This window comes from Trypanosoma cruzi, genomic scaffold (genome assembly GCF_000209065.1).
Source record: "Trypanosoma cruzi strain CL Brener 1047053516987 genomic scaffold, whole genome shotgun sequence".
In the NCBI taxonomy this organism is placed as follows: Eukaryota; Euglenozoa; class Kinetoplastea; order Trypanosomatida; family Trypanosomatidae; genus Trypanosoma; species Trypanosoma cruzi.
Window position 1 is genome coordinate 188377 of NW_001849541.1, and position 16138 is coordinate 204514.

At 48.9% G+C, this 16138-nt stretch overlaps 7 protein-coding genes across 7 annotated transcripts, besides 19 other annotated features; all 7 read right to left on the bottom strand.

Moving 5' to 3' along the window:
* Positions 1 to 1484: part of a sequence feature (heterozygous, Esmeraldo-like haplotype) that runs on past the window's edge.
* Positions 101 to 131: a sequence feature (AT_rich).
* Positions 451 to 1929, bottom strand: Tc00.1047053504125.64 (uncharacterized protein; the record flags this gene model as incomplete). Its single annotated transcript, XM_808133.1, has 1 exon — positions 451 to 1929. One exon carries the CDS (start codon positions 1927 to 1929, stop codon positions 451 to 453), a length of 1479 nt encoding a protein of 492 aa, XP_813226.1.
* Positions 1485 to 5129: a sequence feature (haploid, Esmeraldo-like haplotype).
* Positions 1939 to 1969: a sequence feature (AT_rich).
* Positions 2073 to 2109: a microsatellite.
* Positions 2285 to 2309: a microsatellite.
* Positions 2569 to 2665: a sequence feature (T-rich).
* Positions 2934 to 2956: a sequence feature (AT_rich).
* Positions 3177 to 3209: a microsatellite.
* Positions 3599 to 5248, bottom strand: Tc00.1047053504125.60 (MCAK-like kinesin, putative; the record flags this gene model as incomplete). The annotated part of the gene is made up of 1 exon (XM_808128.1): positions 3599 to 5248. One exon carries the CDS (start codon positions 5246 to 5248, stop codon positions 3599 to 3601), a length of 1650 nt encoding a protein of 549 aa, XP_813221.1.
* Positions 5130 to 5973: a sequence feature (haploid, non-Esmeraldo-like haplotype).
* Positions 5403 to 5444: a repeat region.
* Positions 5473 to 5596: a sequence feature (T-rich).
* Positions 5622 to 5642: a microsatellite.
* Positions 5974 to 16138: a sequence feature (heterozygous, Esmeraldo-like haplotype).
* Tc00.1047053504125.50 (mitochondrial carrier protein, putative) lies at positions 6196 to 7077 on the bottom strand (the record flags this gene model as incomplete). Its single annotated transcript, XM_808127.1, has 1 exon — positions 6196 to 7077. One exon carries the CDS (start codon positions 7075 to 7077, stop codon positions 6196 to 6198), a length of 882 nt encoding a protein of 293 aa, XP_813220.1.
* Positions 7180 to 7212: a sequence feature (CT-rich).
* Positions 7303 to 7334: a microsatellite.
* Positions 7357 to 7384: a microsatellite.
* Tc00.1047053504125.40 (ATPase subunit 9, putative) lies at positions 7981 to 8307 on the bottom strand (the record flags this gene model as incomplete). The annotated part of the gene is made up of 1 exon (XM_808126.1): positions 7981 to 8307. The coding sequence occupies one exon, from the start codon at positions 8305 to 8307 to the stop codon at positions 7981 to 7983; it is 327 nt and encodes a 108-aa protein (XP_813219.1).
* Positions 8467 to 8486: a microsatellite.
* On the bottom strand, positions 8922 to 11105 carry Tc00.1047053504125.30 (ubiquitin hydrolase, putative; the record flags this gene model as incomplete). The annotated part of the gene is made up of 1 exon (XM_808125.1): positions 8922 to 11105. One exon carries the CDS (start codon positions 11103 to 11105, stop codon positions 8922 to 8924), a length of 2184 nt encoding a protein of 727 aa, XP_813218.1.
* Positions 11548 to 13725, bottom strand: Tc00.1047053504125.20 (uncharacterized protein; the record flags this gene model as incomplete). The annotated part of the gene is made up of 1 exon (XM_808124.1): positions 11548 to 13725. One exon carries the CDS (start codon positions 13723 to 13725, stop codon positions 11548 to 11550), a length of 2178 nt encoding a protein of 725 aa, XP_813217.1.
* Positions 13731 to 13771: a microsatellite.
* On the bottom strand, positions 13903 to 16138 carry Tc00.1047053504125.10 (DNA helicase, putative; the record flags this gene model as incomplete). Its single annotated transcript, XM_808123.1, has 1 exon — positions 13903 to 16138. A coding segment is annotated over one exon (2236 nt), but the record flags the coding sequence as incomplete, so codon positions are not given.

Below are 16138 nucleotides of genomic sequence, written 5' to 3' on the forward strand. Positions count from 1 at the left end.
AAAGCCACCACCACCGCAACAACAAAATATGAAACTATCACAGGAAAGGCTGAAATCCACAAAATAGAAAAGTGAACTGATAGAAAAGCAAATGTAAAACAAAAAAAAAAAAAAATAAAATATAAAATATACTTTACTTCCGTCATCCAAAGGAGTTCAGCCGAGCGGATGCTTAAGGCTTCAACATTGAAATGGTGGGGAAGCAAAAAACAATGACCACGCTTTCTTTCTTCTCAAATATATAATACTTGCCTGCTTTCCTTCTTTTCTTTTCTTTTTCCTTGACTTTGTCAGGCCTGTGGTTTGCTCAACAACAACCGTGTCATGCAGACAACAGCGGAAATGACTCTCAGCACCGTCGTTTACTTGTAACTGCGTCGTAGGACGCATCTGGCGATAATGTTGTCATCACATTTCTCTAGCTTGTTCCCCTTTCCCCCTTCCCCCACCTCATGATATTACAATGCGTGAGGGTGAAAGCGTTGCATCTAAATCTTCGACACGCGACGTTTCCACTGATTGGTCGTCCGAGCCTGTTCGACGAATAACGAAAAATGGATCACCGCAGCCCATGCGCAGCTTTGCGTTTTCCTGCTCGAGAGAAAACACCTTCTCCTTGAGGCGGGTGACTATTTGGTTGTACAGAAGACGTTCCCTATCAAATACAGCGTTGCATTTTACACAAATATGGTAAGAGTTATTGTTGCGGTCAGTCTCTTCCACAACCCTCTTCCCGTTAGGGATATTGTGGCTTTGGAGGCTGGAAGAAAATTTCCCTCTACTCGCCACAGCAGGGCTGCTAGAACGACTGCTCCCACCTAAATGTGGATGCAGCGGTGGAGGAAGCTTGACCCTAGGCATTGGCTTGATACTTAATACAGAAGGCAATGGGGGTGAATTAAGCGATCCTGTCGACATGGTTTCCGTCTCCGGTTTACTCCGTCCCCCGCGTGGCGATGGAGATCGCGCGGCGGGACAAATCCCACCAGATGACGCACGCCGCCCATGCGACCCAAGACTCTGCACACCACCGGGTGATTTCAGGGGACATGTGGGCGAAGATGTCTGAAATCGACTTCCACACTCCATGCTGGCGGATCGTGAGGGCGGCTTGCTGCTTACGCTGATACTGCTTCTGCTACGAACAGGCAAAAATATATTAGCGTCGCTTCCTCTTATCCTTCTTGAGTTGTATGTTCCCGTGCACATCGGCGATCCGCCCCGAGAGGGTGGCCGGCTAATTGACGATGCTTTACTGATCGATGCCTGCTGCGTCGAATTCACAAGCGTATTCAGTTGGACGCCAAATAATTTCGCAAGCAGAGCTCTGTGCCCTATGCGAATCATTTCCACCGCTAAGGGTTCCCTTTTGTAATTTATTCTCCACGAGCCCCCACGCGTTGCCGTCGTTCCTCCCCTCACGGGAAGAAAGAGAACGCGGATCAGGGATGTGAACTCATCTGCCTCCTCCACGGTTTCCAACTCCATTTCTCCCGGCGTGACCTCCCGCTGCAAGACGTTATCAAAGACGACAAGCGAACGATACATAAAATTCCTCCTTGTCGCGATGTGGTGCTCGTGAATCTCCCTCACAATTCGGCTCCCGTTTGCCAAGATGCGGTATTCGCTGCTGAACAGCCTTCCGTTCACCTCCATTTTGGCTACAATTGGCATGTAAACGTCACTGTCAAGGCGGATGCTGAACGGCCCCTCATCCAAAAGAACGTACGACACGGGCGACCCCTCCACCCGGAACATCGGGCAAAAAAAGTCGTCCTGAATGAAGCGAACCCGACAGCGCGTGCCGACGTGATCGATGCGGTGTGCCACAGGGGCTCTCCGTCCCTCCACGTCCTCTCCCCCCCCTCGCGCACCCTGGGCGTCGTCGATGCCATTTGCGGGGCCACCCGAGCACGACAACGAGTCCATCGTGAAGGGAAATAATAATAATAATAAAGAAAAAAAAAAAGAAAACTAAACAACAACAATAAATTGCCTTGAAATTTAAATACAACTTAATACCTAAAGGCCACAACGCGCTGAAAGGGATGCCTCCCCCTCCCCTCCCCTCCAAAAAAAAAAAAAAAAAAAAAAAAAAAAAAAAAAAAATTGGTCACCGAGCAGCAACGACAAAAGGCCTGCTGCCGCCGCCGCCCGCACCGGCTGATTAAATCGCTACTGTCGACGAGAAACCAACAAACAACAAAAAAAGAAGAAAAAAACATCAAGCAAAAGAGAAAAATATATATATATACACACACACACACACAAAGAGACATTTGAGAAAAAAAAAAAAAAAGAAAAAGAAAGGGAAAGAAGGCAACCAAACACATCTCCAAACACGCACATGCATCCATAAAGTAGGAAACCACATATATATGTATTTGAGAGGGATACCGGCGAATGAGGAGGCCAGACCTCCTTCCAAATCAAATGAAAAACCTAAAAAAAAAAAGAAAAAAAAAAGAGATCACTCACTCACAAACACACAAACTCACACAAACACAACAAAAAAGGGACAGAAGGACAGGACGATAACGGCTAAAAAGCGTATGGAGATGGGCACACAAAAGGAGAGAGGGGGGAAATGAACAAAGGTAAAGCCAAAAAGAAAAGGAAAAATAATAGCAAAGAAAAATATATAACAAAGAAAGGGGAAAGAAAAAGTAGCCCGCGGCTAAAATAAATAAGTGCGGGCTCAGTCGATTCACATGTATGCATGTTTGTATGAATACTGCTCTCTCTCTCTCTCTGGGAAAAAATGCACCTCTTCCCTTCCTCATAAGGAGGAAAAAAGAGAAAAAAAAAGGTTTTGGAACCGTACATACATGCAAAGGACGTCTACCCCACCGACATGCAAACGTTACCCTTCACTTTCCCTTCCTCTCACTTATCATCATTCCTTCTCTTTATCTGCTTCCAATTTCATTTCCTTTTATTTTTAAATATATTTTTTCCCTCCCCCCTTCTTCTTCTGCTCCTCCTCATTTTATTCTGCCGGGTGTTGGGCAATTTTCTTCTCAGTTCTTCTTTTTCTGCTCTTTTCGTTGACGTCCCCTCCCCCTCCCTAACCCCCGTTTTTATTCGCCTGCATTCCTTCATAAAACCTCACATTTGTTTCTTCCTTTTTATTCTTAATGTCTACTTTTTGTGGACTTCCCATCCTTTCCTGCCACCCACCACCGCCCACTGCCACCACCACCACCACCTCTCTCTCTCTTTCTCTCGTTCTGTTCTTTCGTTAGGCCTACGGCTCGTGTTTTCTGTCTTTACATCTCTCATTCTAACCAATCACCCACTCGCCCACAATCTCTCTCTCTGTCTCTCCCTCCCTCTTCCTTCACGTCTCATACCACCGCACTGTACCTTTTGGCCATTTCTTGTTGACTGTTGCCTGTTTTCCTTCACTCCCACAGGACTCATTTTTTTATTCCTCTCTGGCCATATTATGCACGTACGCCCACGTAGAGGTAAATGCACGGCTTCATTCTGATAAATGCATCTCCTTCTCTCCCTTTCACTTCCAACATAAAAGGCACGCACACGCCCTTACAACGTACACACAAACAATGGGACATATATATATATATATATGTTTTCACTTACCACCCTTCAACGACGTGGTTAACGTGCTGGAGAGCTCCTCTTCCTCACGTAGCATGCCAGTAATACCATTCAGCAGTCCTAATATTGTTTCCACATCCTGCTTCTGCCGAAGCAGTAGCGTGCGCACGCGGTTCACGTATTCGTCGACAGAGTCCGAATCCTCAAAGGCTTGAATTGCACGGATCTCATCCTTGATACCTGTCATTTTGGTGTCAATGTGTCGGCGGTGGAAGGCAACAAGTTTCTCCTCGGCCTTCGCAATTTCCTCCAGAACATGTGCATGTACCTTGCGCACTTGCTTCTCTTCGTTTTTGGCCAGTGCACCAAGTTGAACGGCGTTGTCCTCCTCATCTTCCTCCTCCTCTTCGCTCCCATCTTCCAGGGCTTCAATGTGGTTTTGCACAATGGTGGCGATCTTAGGATCCCGTACTATAACTTCTGATTTGCTGCGGCGTCCCTTTCCAACCATAGACCTACTTACACGCTGCTTTGGCGGCGGCTTTGCCATTTCATTGCTGCTGTTGCCATCGTCCTCTACTGCGTGGTCACCCTCCGGTGACAGGAAGTTGTCCACCCACTCTGGTCGCGATTTGATGGGCGGTGGGGCCTCAAATGGCTTCGATTTTTTCGCAGGGCGACGCTCCGCCCTTTCCGCTGGAACCGGCTTCGATTCTCCGCCGAGGTCCTTCACGCGCTGCGTGTAACGGAGTGTGTTGAGTGTGTTGACGCAGTGGGCTGATGTGGGAGAAATTGTGGCAATCATCGTTGTCCGGCTATTACCAACAAATGAGTCCCGCAGCACCTCCGTTAAGATGGATCCCCGAAAAGGGACGTGGGATTTGCCCATTCCAAGTGCCCGAATACACTCTTTTAATGCGAGGAGGGACTTATTAATCTCCGCACCCTCCATGCGCGTCTTACGATCGCAGTCAAATGTGTCGGCACCCCGCTCATTTCCTGCCAGGTCAATAAAGGAGATTCGCCCAATTGTTTTGGCGCGGCGGTTATGCGTCTCCCTTACCTCCATTTGTAAGACTGCATGTGATCGACTACTTTCACTGTTGGCGCTTGTCTGCCCAGCAGCTCGGTAGGTGCTACCACGCGAGATGATGTCAAAGAGACCTTGAATGTCGGTTACCTTGTGCTCGCTTAGACCACAGATGTTAATCACCTTCTCTGCGTCCTCACGTGCCACCAGACGCTCCTTGTTATTCAACAAGTCAAATATTTTACGGCCGTAAATCTCATAGAAAGATATATACACCTCAGCGTTCAGTGGAGCAGCACGTGAGAAGATATCTTTGGCCGCGATGGCATACAGACCTGGCTCATGATCGTTACCGAGCATCGTGTGTGTCTTGCCGCTGCCTGTTTGCCCGTAGGCAAAACATGTGGCGTTGCCGTGATTAAAGAGAGTGCCAATAAGTTTCGAGCAGCAACGCTGGTACACAAGCGCGTTGTTAGAATTCTCATCCAACACTTGGTCGTATGTGAACTGGTGCCGCTCCGTGTAGGGGGTCAAGTCATACTTTACTTTGGGCTCATTTACCACCAGGTGCGGCGACTGCGCAACGACGATGTCTTTGTCAACGTCGGCGGTAGGTCGCTTCCGCACGGCAACGCAGATGCGGCTACTGCTCATCACCGCACCCTCTGAGAAACGCAAACGTCACCCCCTTTTGCTCGTCCTTTTAGCCCCAGACGTCTTATCCGTATTATCTTCCCCCCACCCCCTCTCCCCTCAACCGTCTGTATAAATATAAATTCGTGTATGTGCAATGTTGTATACAACCGTCCTTTCTCCCCTTCTCGCTCTCTCTCTCTCTCTTTTTTTTTTTTGTTGCTGTTGCTGTTGCCACCATTACCAAAAAACAACAACAATAACAACAAATGATGCGAGAAAAAGAAAGAGAAAAAACAGGGAAAAAGAAGTCATGGCAAAAGTGTGAGGGCGAATTAAAAAGAAAAAAAAAAAAATAAATAAAATAAACGGAAGCCAATCACATTACGGCCCAACACACACACACACACACACATGCGTGCATGCATGCACCCACACGAGAAATCAACAACAAAAACAACTAAAAATAACTCAAACAAACACATCCACGTCATCCGAATGCGTCGTCATGTTACAACGTCACGGGGGAAAAAAAACAAACAAAAGAAAAAATAATGCCTTCATGTGGATACATGAAAATGCACAAATTTTTCCCATTAGAAGGATGTGCATGTACGCGTATATGCAACAAGGACTTCATTCCTTCCCCAATTTCATCCCTCGATAATTTGGGTTTGCCTCTTCTTTTCGTACTTCGTTTTGAAGTTTACAAACCGTCAAACCCCATTTCTTCCTCGCTTTTTTCTTCGCACCCTCTACTCCTTTTGCCTCTCATCCCCCCCCCCAGGATAAACCGTATTGCATACAAGAAAATAGTTAAAAAAAGAAAGAAGATGGGACAAAAGGAAAACATACATATATTTGGACGTGCTCACATGCGTGTAATGCGTAGATAATATATTTGTACCAATATATATATATATTACTGGATCATTATGCCATCATAAATAGAAGATCTCTCTTGCTGGTTATTTCTTATCTATGCTCTTCTGGACTCCAGTTGCGGAACCCGTTAGGTTGTTCAGTGCACGCTGAGTCATCTCCTTCGTGGCAAAACAGGCAGCGTTAGCAGGGAAAGCGCGCAGCAATGCAGGACCGAGGCCCCGGTAAAAACCTCGGAGCCCACGCTCCTTGAAGATGCCCCGCACTGCACCTACCAGCGTTAGTTTCTCATGACTGGCCTGCACGCGGGTCTTGATGACATCCAGTGGAACCGCAAAGGACCACATGCCAATACCCCCCATTCCACCAGCAAAGAGTGATTCCGACACGGATGGTATCTTTGGATTGCTGCAGATGAGCAGTTTTGTGTATTCATATGCGCCAAACCAGGCCATGCTTCCTGGCACATCACGAACCATTGTCATTCCTGTGCCGCGGAAGAAACCACGAAAACCCTCCCTTCGATAGATGAACGAGATAACACCGCGCAGAGAACTGTCCGTGCCGGAGTTAAGAGCTGTCTGCTGACGAATCTTAAGCAGCTCGGCGGGCCCAAGTACGAGAGACCCCAACACTCCCGTGCTGCCACCGCATATCATTACATCCGTTATCTGCAGCGGCTTAGAGGCATCCAGGGCCTTCATCCAACGAATGAACTTCTCACAGCTGTCGTAGGCAACAAAGTAGAAGGCGAACACGACGCCCACGCCGGTCATGGGGGCTAGCACACCTTTGTAAAGAGCAAGAGGTCCATCCCTCTTCAAAATACTCGCCACACAGCTGAGGGCATTCTTGTGCTTGCCTTTGGCGTCCTGCAGAAGCGTTTTGACCGTGTCAAAGGGATGGCCCACAAGCAGAAGTCCAACGCCGCCCATCCATCCGCTGATGAAGCTAGTCAGCAAATCCATTTTCTCCTCCCTTTCTCTCCTACTTTCTCTTTTCTACGTCTTTTGATCGCTCTTGTCGGTACGCACTTCTTCCTGACACAACAGACAATTGCCATAAAGGGGAAAAAAGGAAGGAAGCAAGAAAGAAAGAAAAAAGCAAAGTTCGTGCGGCGGAGCGATAATGAGGCACGTCGCGTAACGGAGACGCCTCAACAGCGTCCCTGCAGAGGTGATGTTAAAACCCGCCACACACAAATACACACACACGCACACACGCAGTGAGGGGAGGGAGGTGGAGCGAAAAAAAAAAAAAAAAAAAAAAAGGAAACACTACAAACAAATGAATGGTCCAACTACTACCTCGCCCTCCTAAGAACCAAATTCCAACCACCATCACCACTACAGTTCCTTCGGCCCTCTCGCCCATTTCCGTCTATGCGTGAAGGGTTTGTTTTTTTTAAATTGTTTCCTTTTCTCCGTATGCCTCCTTCTCTGTCTCTCTTTGTCCCCTACCAAAATTACCCACTCTACGAAGAGAAGAAAAAAGTAAAACAAAACATTTTTCCTCCTCCACTCCTTTCCTTTCCGTTTCTCATTTTTATTCTTATTTGGCTCCTTCTCGTCGCACACGCAGTAAGGAGACGAGCAAAGAAGGGCCGGCCTCGCGCCCACGCCTTTTCTTTTTTTCCGCTGCCAATCCCAGATATAAATGCGCGTATTAATGTTTCATTTTCCTCTTTTCTCCTAACAGCCCCCCCGCCCTAACAAACTTCGCAACGTTTCCAAGACCGCCGCCTCTCCGTCCCGCATCGCGGGTTACACGAGAAGTCATGAGAAGTAACATCGCTGCCGAGCAAGTCCCGTCAAATAACACCTCCATTCTCCTCTCATCGCCCACACATATAACACACATCCCCCTCCACTCTACGAGAAGAGCATCAGGAAGGCAAGCATGAGTGCGAAGAGACCGATGGCTTCCGTCAGGGCAAATCCAAGAATGGCATAGTTAAACAACATCTTCGTCAGGTTTGGCTGACGTGCGCAGGCCACCAACAGGTTGCCGAAGATGGTGCCAATGCCAAGGCCGACACCCGCGAGTGCGATGGCGGCAAGTCCCGTGCCAACGTAATGCAGGCCCTGCACGGAAATGGCGACGGTCGACGCCCTACGCACCACCAGTGACGTGGACGAGGGGACCGCAGCGGCCACGCGGCGAGCAACTGGCGGGGTAATCATCAAACGGCGCATCATCTTGTCAATAGTTCGGCTCTGAAATTGATGTTTGATTATTTCGGCGTGTTCAGCGTTGTAAACGTTGTGGAGTCCTCTTTCTTTGTTGTTGGTGTTCGCAAATAATCCCCCGCCAAAATAAAAGACGGGATAAAAAGTCCACAAAACACACACACACGCAAAAAAAAAAAAAAAAAAAAGGACATGTAAGCGGCATAAAACGCCCAAAGCATAAAACACACATAAAAGGACAAAACCGCGCAAAAAAAAAAAGGAACGGGACTGCCATCGTCTCCAATCTTCTTTAAGTTAACTCTCCACACCTACAGTTATTTATCGTTCCCTCCACCGGCTTAAAGAAGGAAGAAATGTTGTCGTCGTAGTCTTCGTCGTACGCACAAAACTTCATGCGTTTTATGAAACCAACTTTATTTTTCTTTTGAGGGGGGAAGTGGTGGTGGTGGTGGTGTCGGTAGGAATGAGCGCCGCCCACGCATGTTTTCTTTTTCGGTGTTTCCATCGTTCCCAGCGGCCGCTTCCAAGATCTCTTCTCACCTCCTAATTAAAGAGAACAAATCCATGAAGTAAGCCTCTAGTCCCTTAAACCTTCCACATACAAAACTCTACACCTTAATTCACGCGTTGCGATGGCGACGTCCTCGACTGTCAAACGCGATCTCCGCCTTCTGGAACTTATTTTCACCCACATGCTCCTCACGCTTCGCCCGCACACGTTTCACACGTCCACGATCCATTTCCATTTCCCACATTGGATCCCGCACACGCTGGCAGAACTTTGGCGCATGTCGAGGCCGGGCGACAGTACTAGGTACAGATTGCTGCTTCATTTCCTCCAAAACCTCCATAACTTGGCCCCCGACAATCGCCTCCCTCTTCGCCTCTTTCACCATCGTCATCTCATCCATCGTCTGGGCTCTTGTTGTTGTCGTGGCTGTTGCGACCAATGCGGACGGTGCCGTCCGCTGCCGAATGGCCTTTACAATACCGCAGTACCGGGAGTTTAAATGACCATTCTGCAAAGCACTGGTATCCCTTTTACCATTGACTGGTGCTGACGAGACAACATTTTTAAGCGCGCCTCCACTCATACGCGACGGATGCTCATCTGCCTCATCAGAAGAGGAAGAAGATGCATAAGCGGAGGACGTCTCCCGCTGCCCATTCAACTGCTCACGGTGTACACCTTCCTCCTTCTTTCCTTCGTCCGGACCCTGTTGCTTGGCGGCCGCCTTCTTTCTCATCATCCGTCTTACTTCCTCCTCACTCAACGGACGACCCATGTCCTCTTCAGCACCTTCTCTCGCAGACCCAGGCAACATCGACGTCGTCATTCTTCCTGTTGCCGCCTCTCCCACAGGACGTCTGTCCAACAGTTGTGGCGTACGTGTTTCCTTCTTTTGCGTATACTTTGCACCTAAAGAAGACGGTTCCACCCGAGAGTAAAATAACATGTAAGCTTGCTGCCGAAGCGCACGTTCCTCATCGCAATAAGACACGCGTTCGTCATTGCACAAAAGCCACATTCCGTTACGAGCACGCACAACACTATAGTAATGGCCATAAACCAGTAAGTTACCCTCATGAATGCAAATGGCGTTGAGCTCATATAGACACGAGCTATCCTTTTCATCACCACCCGCATCACGACGATCTGCCGCCTTTTTTTTCATCCCCTTATGAGTACAAAACGGGGCCAAGTTAAGCTCCTTTGGATACTGAATGTACTTTGTGACCTTCCCTCCCATGCAGTTAAAACGTTTCATGTGAATAATAAGAACGGGTGGAAGTTTATGAAGCTGAAAACGTTTCGTTGCCTGTACACCCACCCCACGCGGGCTGACGTAGGAATGGCTGCACAACTTTTCCTCCTGACAGAGCTTTGCCAGGCAGTGATCCAGGGTTTGCCCCACAACTTCCACACTGAGGGTGACAAAAGGATCATATGTATTCGACACCAACACATCGCTGCTGGAACCACGGCTGCTTAATTTCAAATCGGCCGCTTCTTGAATTTTTCCTGCTTTTATGAGGCGATGAATTTCCTCCTGTCGACTCCAAGCGACCACGGAGCAGAGATACCCACCAATAACACGTTGCAACGTGCTTGTCTGCTCAATACAAGAACTGACCTTTCGTGATCCAATCTGACGAAAAAGAATGGAGCGGTGACAAGCATGCAGGAGTTGAACTGCAAACTCATGTGCATCCCCCTGTCGGCCAAGCTGAAAATGAGGAAATAGACCCTTAAGGTTGGAAACAAGAAGAGCCGCGCGACGCGCTCGATTCGATGGGGTGTGAATATTCCGTATAGTTTCCCCCAACGCATATGCATAGTCGTATGGCGCACCCACCACATGTGAACACGGAGCCTTAAAAGTACCGGCAAAATACTGCGCGAGAGCCGGTGTATAAGCTATGGCCTGAAGTACACTGTTTACAAAACATGTGTTGCCCATGTTCTCCAGTCCGCATCCAGCGGGCCCAACATGGCGCCATCGCAGATGAAGTAACTGACGCAGCTGCTCATTACGGCACAACATCTGCTCCTCCTCAATATGCAGCGGGTCATCGTCGTCAATGTCACTTCTCTCTGACTGTTCACTCTCGTTGGACGATGCCTCGTCGGTGTTATCCTTCGCCCTCCCATCGTGTGCAACCTGTCGTGTGTGGTGGGGGTTTAACACAATTGCATGTCGCGGGTAGCTAACAACGGAGGGCTTTCGGTACCGCTCAAACTGAATCGGTCGAAAAATGACGTCGCGCCCGACAAATCCATTGGAACCGTTCATGAATTCCATGTTTTGTATTGTTTTCCTTTTCCTTTTTAGTTTCTTCTTTCTGTCCCTTCACCGCGCCCCCCTCCCCCACCGCCGCCTCCGTCAAGGCGTCACCCTGTCTGCGGCTGTGAGCCACCAGCGACGGAGCAGAAAACAAGAAAGACGAGAAGAAGAAACGAGGGTGGAGTGCAGAGTTGTCACGCCCAACACCGTCAGCATAAGGCCATGCAGCCCTGAGAGGGAAAGAAGAAAACAGAAAAACAGCAACCGAGCGGAGCCACAAACTTTTTGTCATTTTGTGAATATATCTGAAGGGTAAAAATATCCAGATCCGCCATTTACGCAACACCACCAAAAACAACAAATTCCGTTTGCTTTTGTGTGGAATAAAAAAAGAAATAAGAAAAGAAATATCCGTTATTGCGGCTCGCGCATGTCCCCTCATAAAAGCGTCCGTCCTCGTTTAGCGGCTCAGGTGGAGACCCATCGGCGAGGAGTATTCGCCACCAGCCGGTAGCGGCACGGCTGCCGGGCACCCCTTTAGTCTCCTGCAGCCACCCACCGCCGTGCACAGTTCGCTTAATTCTTTCAGGACTGTCGTCTCCGTCGGTCGTGAGCGAAACATCCGTGACAAGAGTTGGCCCACCTCCTCTGTGTGGTTCGCTGCCGCCGACGATTGCGTCAAGGGCGGGACAAGTCCAGACTGAATCTGATGAGTCAACTCTTCTCTTTTCAAATTCTGCCACGCCACGGTTCCTTCAAAAAGGAAAAAAAGAAGTTGGGCCTGAAACCACATGTCACTGCTACCATCGCACAAACGCCCACGACGCACTATGTGGGACATTTCCACGCTCCATGCGTTCCTGACATGAAATTGCCCACAGGCTTCATAGGCCTCGTATGTATTAAAAAAAATACAATTGGAGCGTCCATGACAATAAAAACACCGACAATGTGTGCTCAGATTGCTGTATGGGTACCGCGTATTGGCCAGAGGTACTGCAATCCCCTTCTGTATGGTATCAATATCAATAAGCCGCAGAGTGTAGAAACCGTCTTTTTCCTTTTTGAGTAGATATTGACTGGGGTGGTTGTCATCGTATGAAAAGAAGCCAGCAGGGTGTTCCTCGTGCATAAACTTAAAGATGCAGAGAATCTGGATGGCAATCTCCAACCGCTGCCTTAATGATACTCGCTTACGATACGCCTTTAAACTCAAGAGCGATTGTAATGTCACATGATCGGTAAGAACAGACTGAATCTGAAAGATTCCATCGTACTTGGAGGAGTAGCAGCTAAATGTCGGGTAATGAATTAACGGGCTTCGTTTCGCCCTCCCCTGCACAAATTCATAAAAGCCTTGAAAGCTGAAGTAATGGTACGGGTGAAAAAGCTTTACAATCGCCTTTTCCTCCTGCCACAGCCCGTGAAAAACCGCCGTCTTCTCTCCATACTTAATTACTCGAGAAAGCACAATCTCATTCGGAAGGTGTTCGCATAAAAGTGGGTGTGTGAATCCCCCCGCCATGACAACATGGTGTCCACCAGAAGAAAGGTCTTCCGACGCCCCTTCTTGACGGGAATGAACGCCTTTGAAACAGTCTATGAGAATCACGAGGGGTCCAACAGGTGATCCATCTTTCCACTCATAACCGACACCCGCCGAAATTTGACTGAACGCGCAGCCCTTCTTCACTGCAGTCCTAAACAGAGTGTCCGTTAAGTTCAACCCACGCCGTGTTTCCAACTCGTGACTCATTATAAAGTACGTTGTGGTCGCCGCACCCGCCACCATCTCCACAGTCCCCTCCAACGTAGAGAAATTCGCAAATCCCCTTTTTAAAAGGTACCGCGTGCTCACCACCTGCACGTCACTAAATACACCGCCAAAATCATTGAAGATGCCACGATAAAGGTCAGATGATGTGTTTCCACACCGCTCAACATCCGCCTTCATCACTTCCTCAAAAAGTGTTTGTGACGACGGAAACATCAACCCACTTGCCTCTGCCCTCTTTCGCATGCGAATAATTTGTTGGGGAAGCTGATCCACGATGCTACGGTTTGATCCCTCCAAAATATCTTTCTTCCCAATGCTCTTGGTGTTCGTTCCGTGGCAACTCCCATTCGATGGGAACAACACTGTGACCGGCGCATCTCTTCCCTGCCCGGGCGGATTATGATAGGCTTCACGGAACACCATTGAACACGCTTTTATAGCCCATGAAGAAACTAGTGCGCAGCGCAGAACCCCTCTGCCTAATACTTGTTTCAGCAGCTCGGGCATCGTCCTTTTTTGCCGTTGCAGACTCATCTTCACAAGAAGAATAGCCTCACGATCAAATGCTTCGTCGTTTGTGTCTATTTGAACTCGTGCTGAGTTGGCCGTGGCATGTGCACTACTACCGCCACTGGAGGAAGGAGGAAATAGTGGTTGCAGGCGTGCTTGCGATACTGGCAATTGTGTTTCTATACCTTTTCCCTCCCAAAATAAAACCACAGCGGGTGGCCAAAAAGTAAAGAGGAACCAAATAAACAACACGCATGCAATGGCAAGACGTTTCCGCCTCATGCGCGGCCTCCTCCTAATGTGCATTGTGTGCACACCCGTACCTTTATTTGTGGCCGCCTCCAGACCCATGAGCCAAAAAAAAAAAAAAAAAAAAAAAAGAAAGAAGGAAAATAAATAACTAAAGAGTTGCCTCAAAAACAGAGGTAATCAAAAAGGGTCAACGCACAAAAGCAGCAGATTATTAATTTCTCTCTATTTCCCTTTTTTCTCCAGAGAGAGAGGGAGAGAGAGAAAAATAAATTATCATCACGAGACTTGGTCTTCCATGTCATCAGGCCTTAAGCGCTTTTCCAGTGTACTGCCAAGTATAAAAGGCGTTCTACGGGCATTATAACGGCGTATTTCCTCAGAACGCGGCGACGGCGCTAGGCAAATAGATCCCTCCTTAGAGGCTGTAGAAAAAACAGAAAGATCAGCCGCGCTCGCACCAGCATGAGGCTTCACAGAGGACGCTGCCGATGAGGAATTCGCGGATGCAGGCCGAGTTAAAAACAAAGTCTTCACAGGATGAGAAACAATGGGGGCACAAACGGTGGTTTCACTCGAACAACTAGACGTATGGGCGGCCCCGCTACGCTCGTTAAATGACTTCGCTGCAACTGCAACATGAAAGTTCGTTCGTTGTTGTGGAGAATTTTTCGGCGTAGGGGAATTTGCCGGATGATTCGTTAACACTTCATGCAACGTTACCTGCCTTTGGATTTGTGGTGGTGGTGGTGTCACCGTCACCGCAGCAACAGGAGACGATCCAGCGCCAGCTGTACCCAAAACTGGCATTGAATGAAAAACTTTACGGGCTTCGCGCTGCTGACGCAGTTTTGCAATGTCAAAAAGAACATTCTCTGCAGGTGCCACTGCTGATGGACTTTGAAACGGTGTGTCCGGCGATGTATCCGCTCGAGGACTTTCGTCCGATGTTTTTAAGACTTCGGCATTCGAGTCGCTGCTTTGCGTCAGTGGACGTGATGGACGCGAACCGGAGTGAGAGAGAAAACCCTCCAGTGTCAGTTGCTTCTTCTCCGGCGAGGATGGCGTGAGAGGGACGTCGGAGCGGAGGATTCGGCGTGTGTCAGCCCCCGCGCTCCATCCTTCACCGCCAGCTTGGCTGTCTTCAAGGACAGCATGCGTCACGTTTAATTTCGTTTGCAGCATCGGCCAAATGACACTATCAGATGTTCCCTCCGCGAGGAGATATTTGATGACGCATGCAGATGATTGTCCCATGCGGTGAACACGGTCCTCACACTGCAGGTGGGTACTTGGATTCCAATCCAGCTCCGCAAAGACCACCATCGTGGCACAGGTGAGATTGTGACCCACACCACAGGAGTGCATGGACAACACCGCGACATGGCAATTAGTGGACGTTCGAAAATGCGTCGTCAGCGCCTCTCGCTGGGCTGCTGGTGTCTCTCCTGTAATGTAAATGTAGTCTAGGGGCTGCTTAGGTTGAACGCTTTCCACAGCCTCGCGAATAGCCTCCATCATGCATTGGTGGTGGGCAAAGATGATCACCTTCTGCCCAGATTCCACCATTTGCTCCGTCGTGCTCTTCACGTAGTCCTGCACAGCGGCTATTTTGGCCCGAGCCGTGGCAATCTTCAGGTCAAAGGCGGTCATATTTCTTGTTGCGGTCACGCCGCCGGCTGTACATGTCGTTAAATTCCCACCGGTACCTTGAGCCATGTTCGTCGTGCTCGCCACGTCTCCTAACGTGGGGAGCGTTGCCCCGTCCCTAAATGAATTTCGAAGCGCCGACACACTTTTTTCAAGTGCCTTCTTTTCTTTCGGTGTAATGTACACATACAGCAGTTGACGGATCTTCGATGGCAGCTCATTCCCAAGCTCCCGCTTCGTGCGACGAATGACAAACTGCTGCAGCAGAACATGTAGTTCACTCATGTGCGAGTGGCCCAAGTAGTCCACACCAAAGCGACCCACAAATGCGTTACAGTACCTCGCAGCAAACAGAGACTTGGACGGGGTCCAGGATGGATGCATGATAGTCTGTAGTTGGGGGTAGAGCTCAATGGGCCGCGATAACGTGGGTGTGCCGGATAACAATAACACACGACGAGCAACACGACATAACTTAAGAGCCGCCACCGTTCGCTTGGAGTCTACCGTTTTAATATAATGGGACTCATCAAGTATAACCACCTGGAATGTGGTTGACTGAGTATCCAGACTTTTCAGCGATGAATACGGCACAATAACGGCACTGTGAACATCCGTCACACGTACCTTGCTGTTCTGAAAAATAGCGATCCGCCCAATGGGAATGCTGCAAAAACGCATGAGCTCCTTGGTCCAATTTTCCACTAGTGACAGGGGACACACAATGAGCACAGGCCACTCGTTACGGTAGTGGTGGGCCACTGCCAGTGCCTGAACCGTTTTGCCCAGACCCATATCATCTGCAATCATCCCACGACCACCGCGTGCGATGATGAAATCCACACCTTTCTTCTGAAACGGCCGC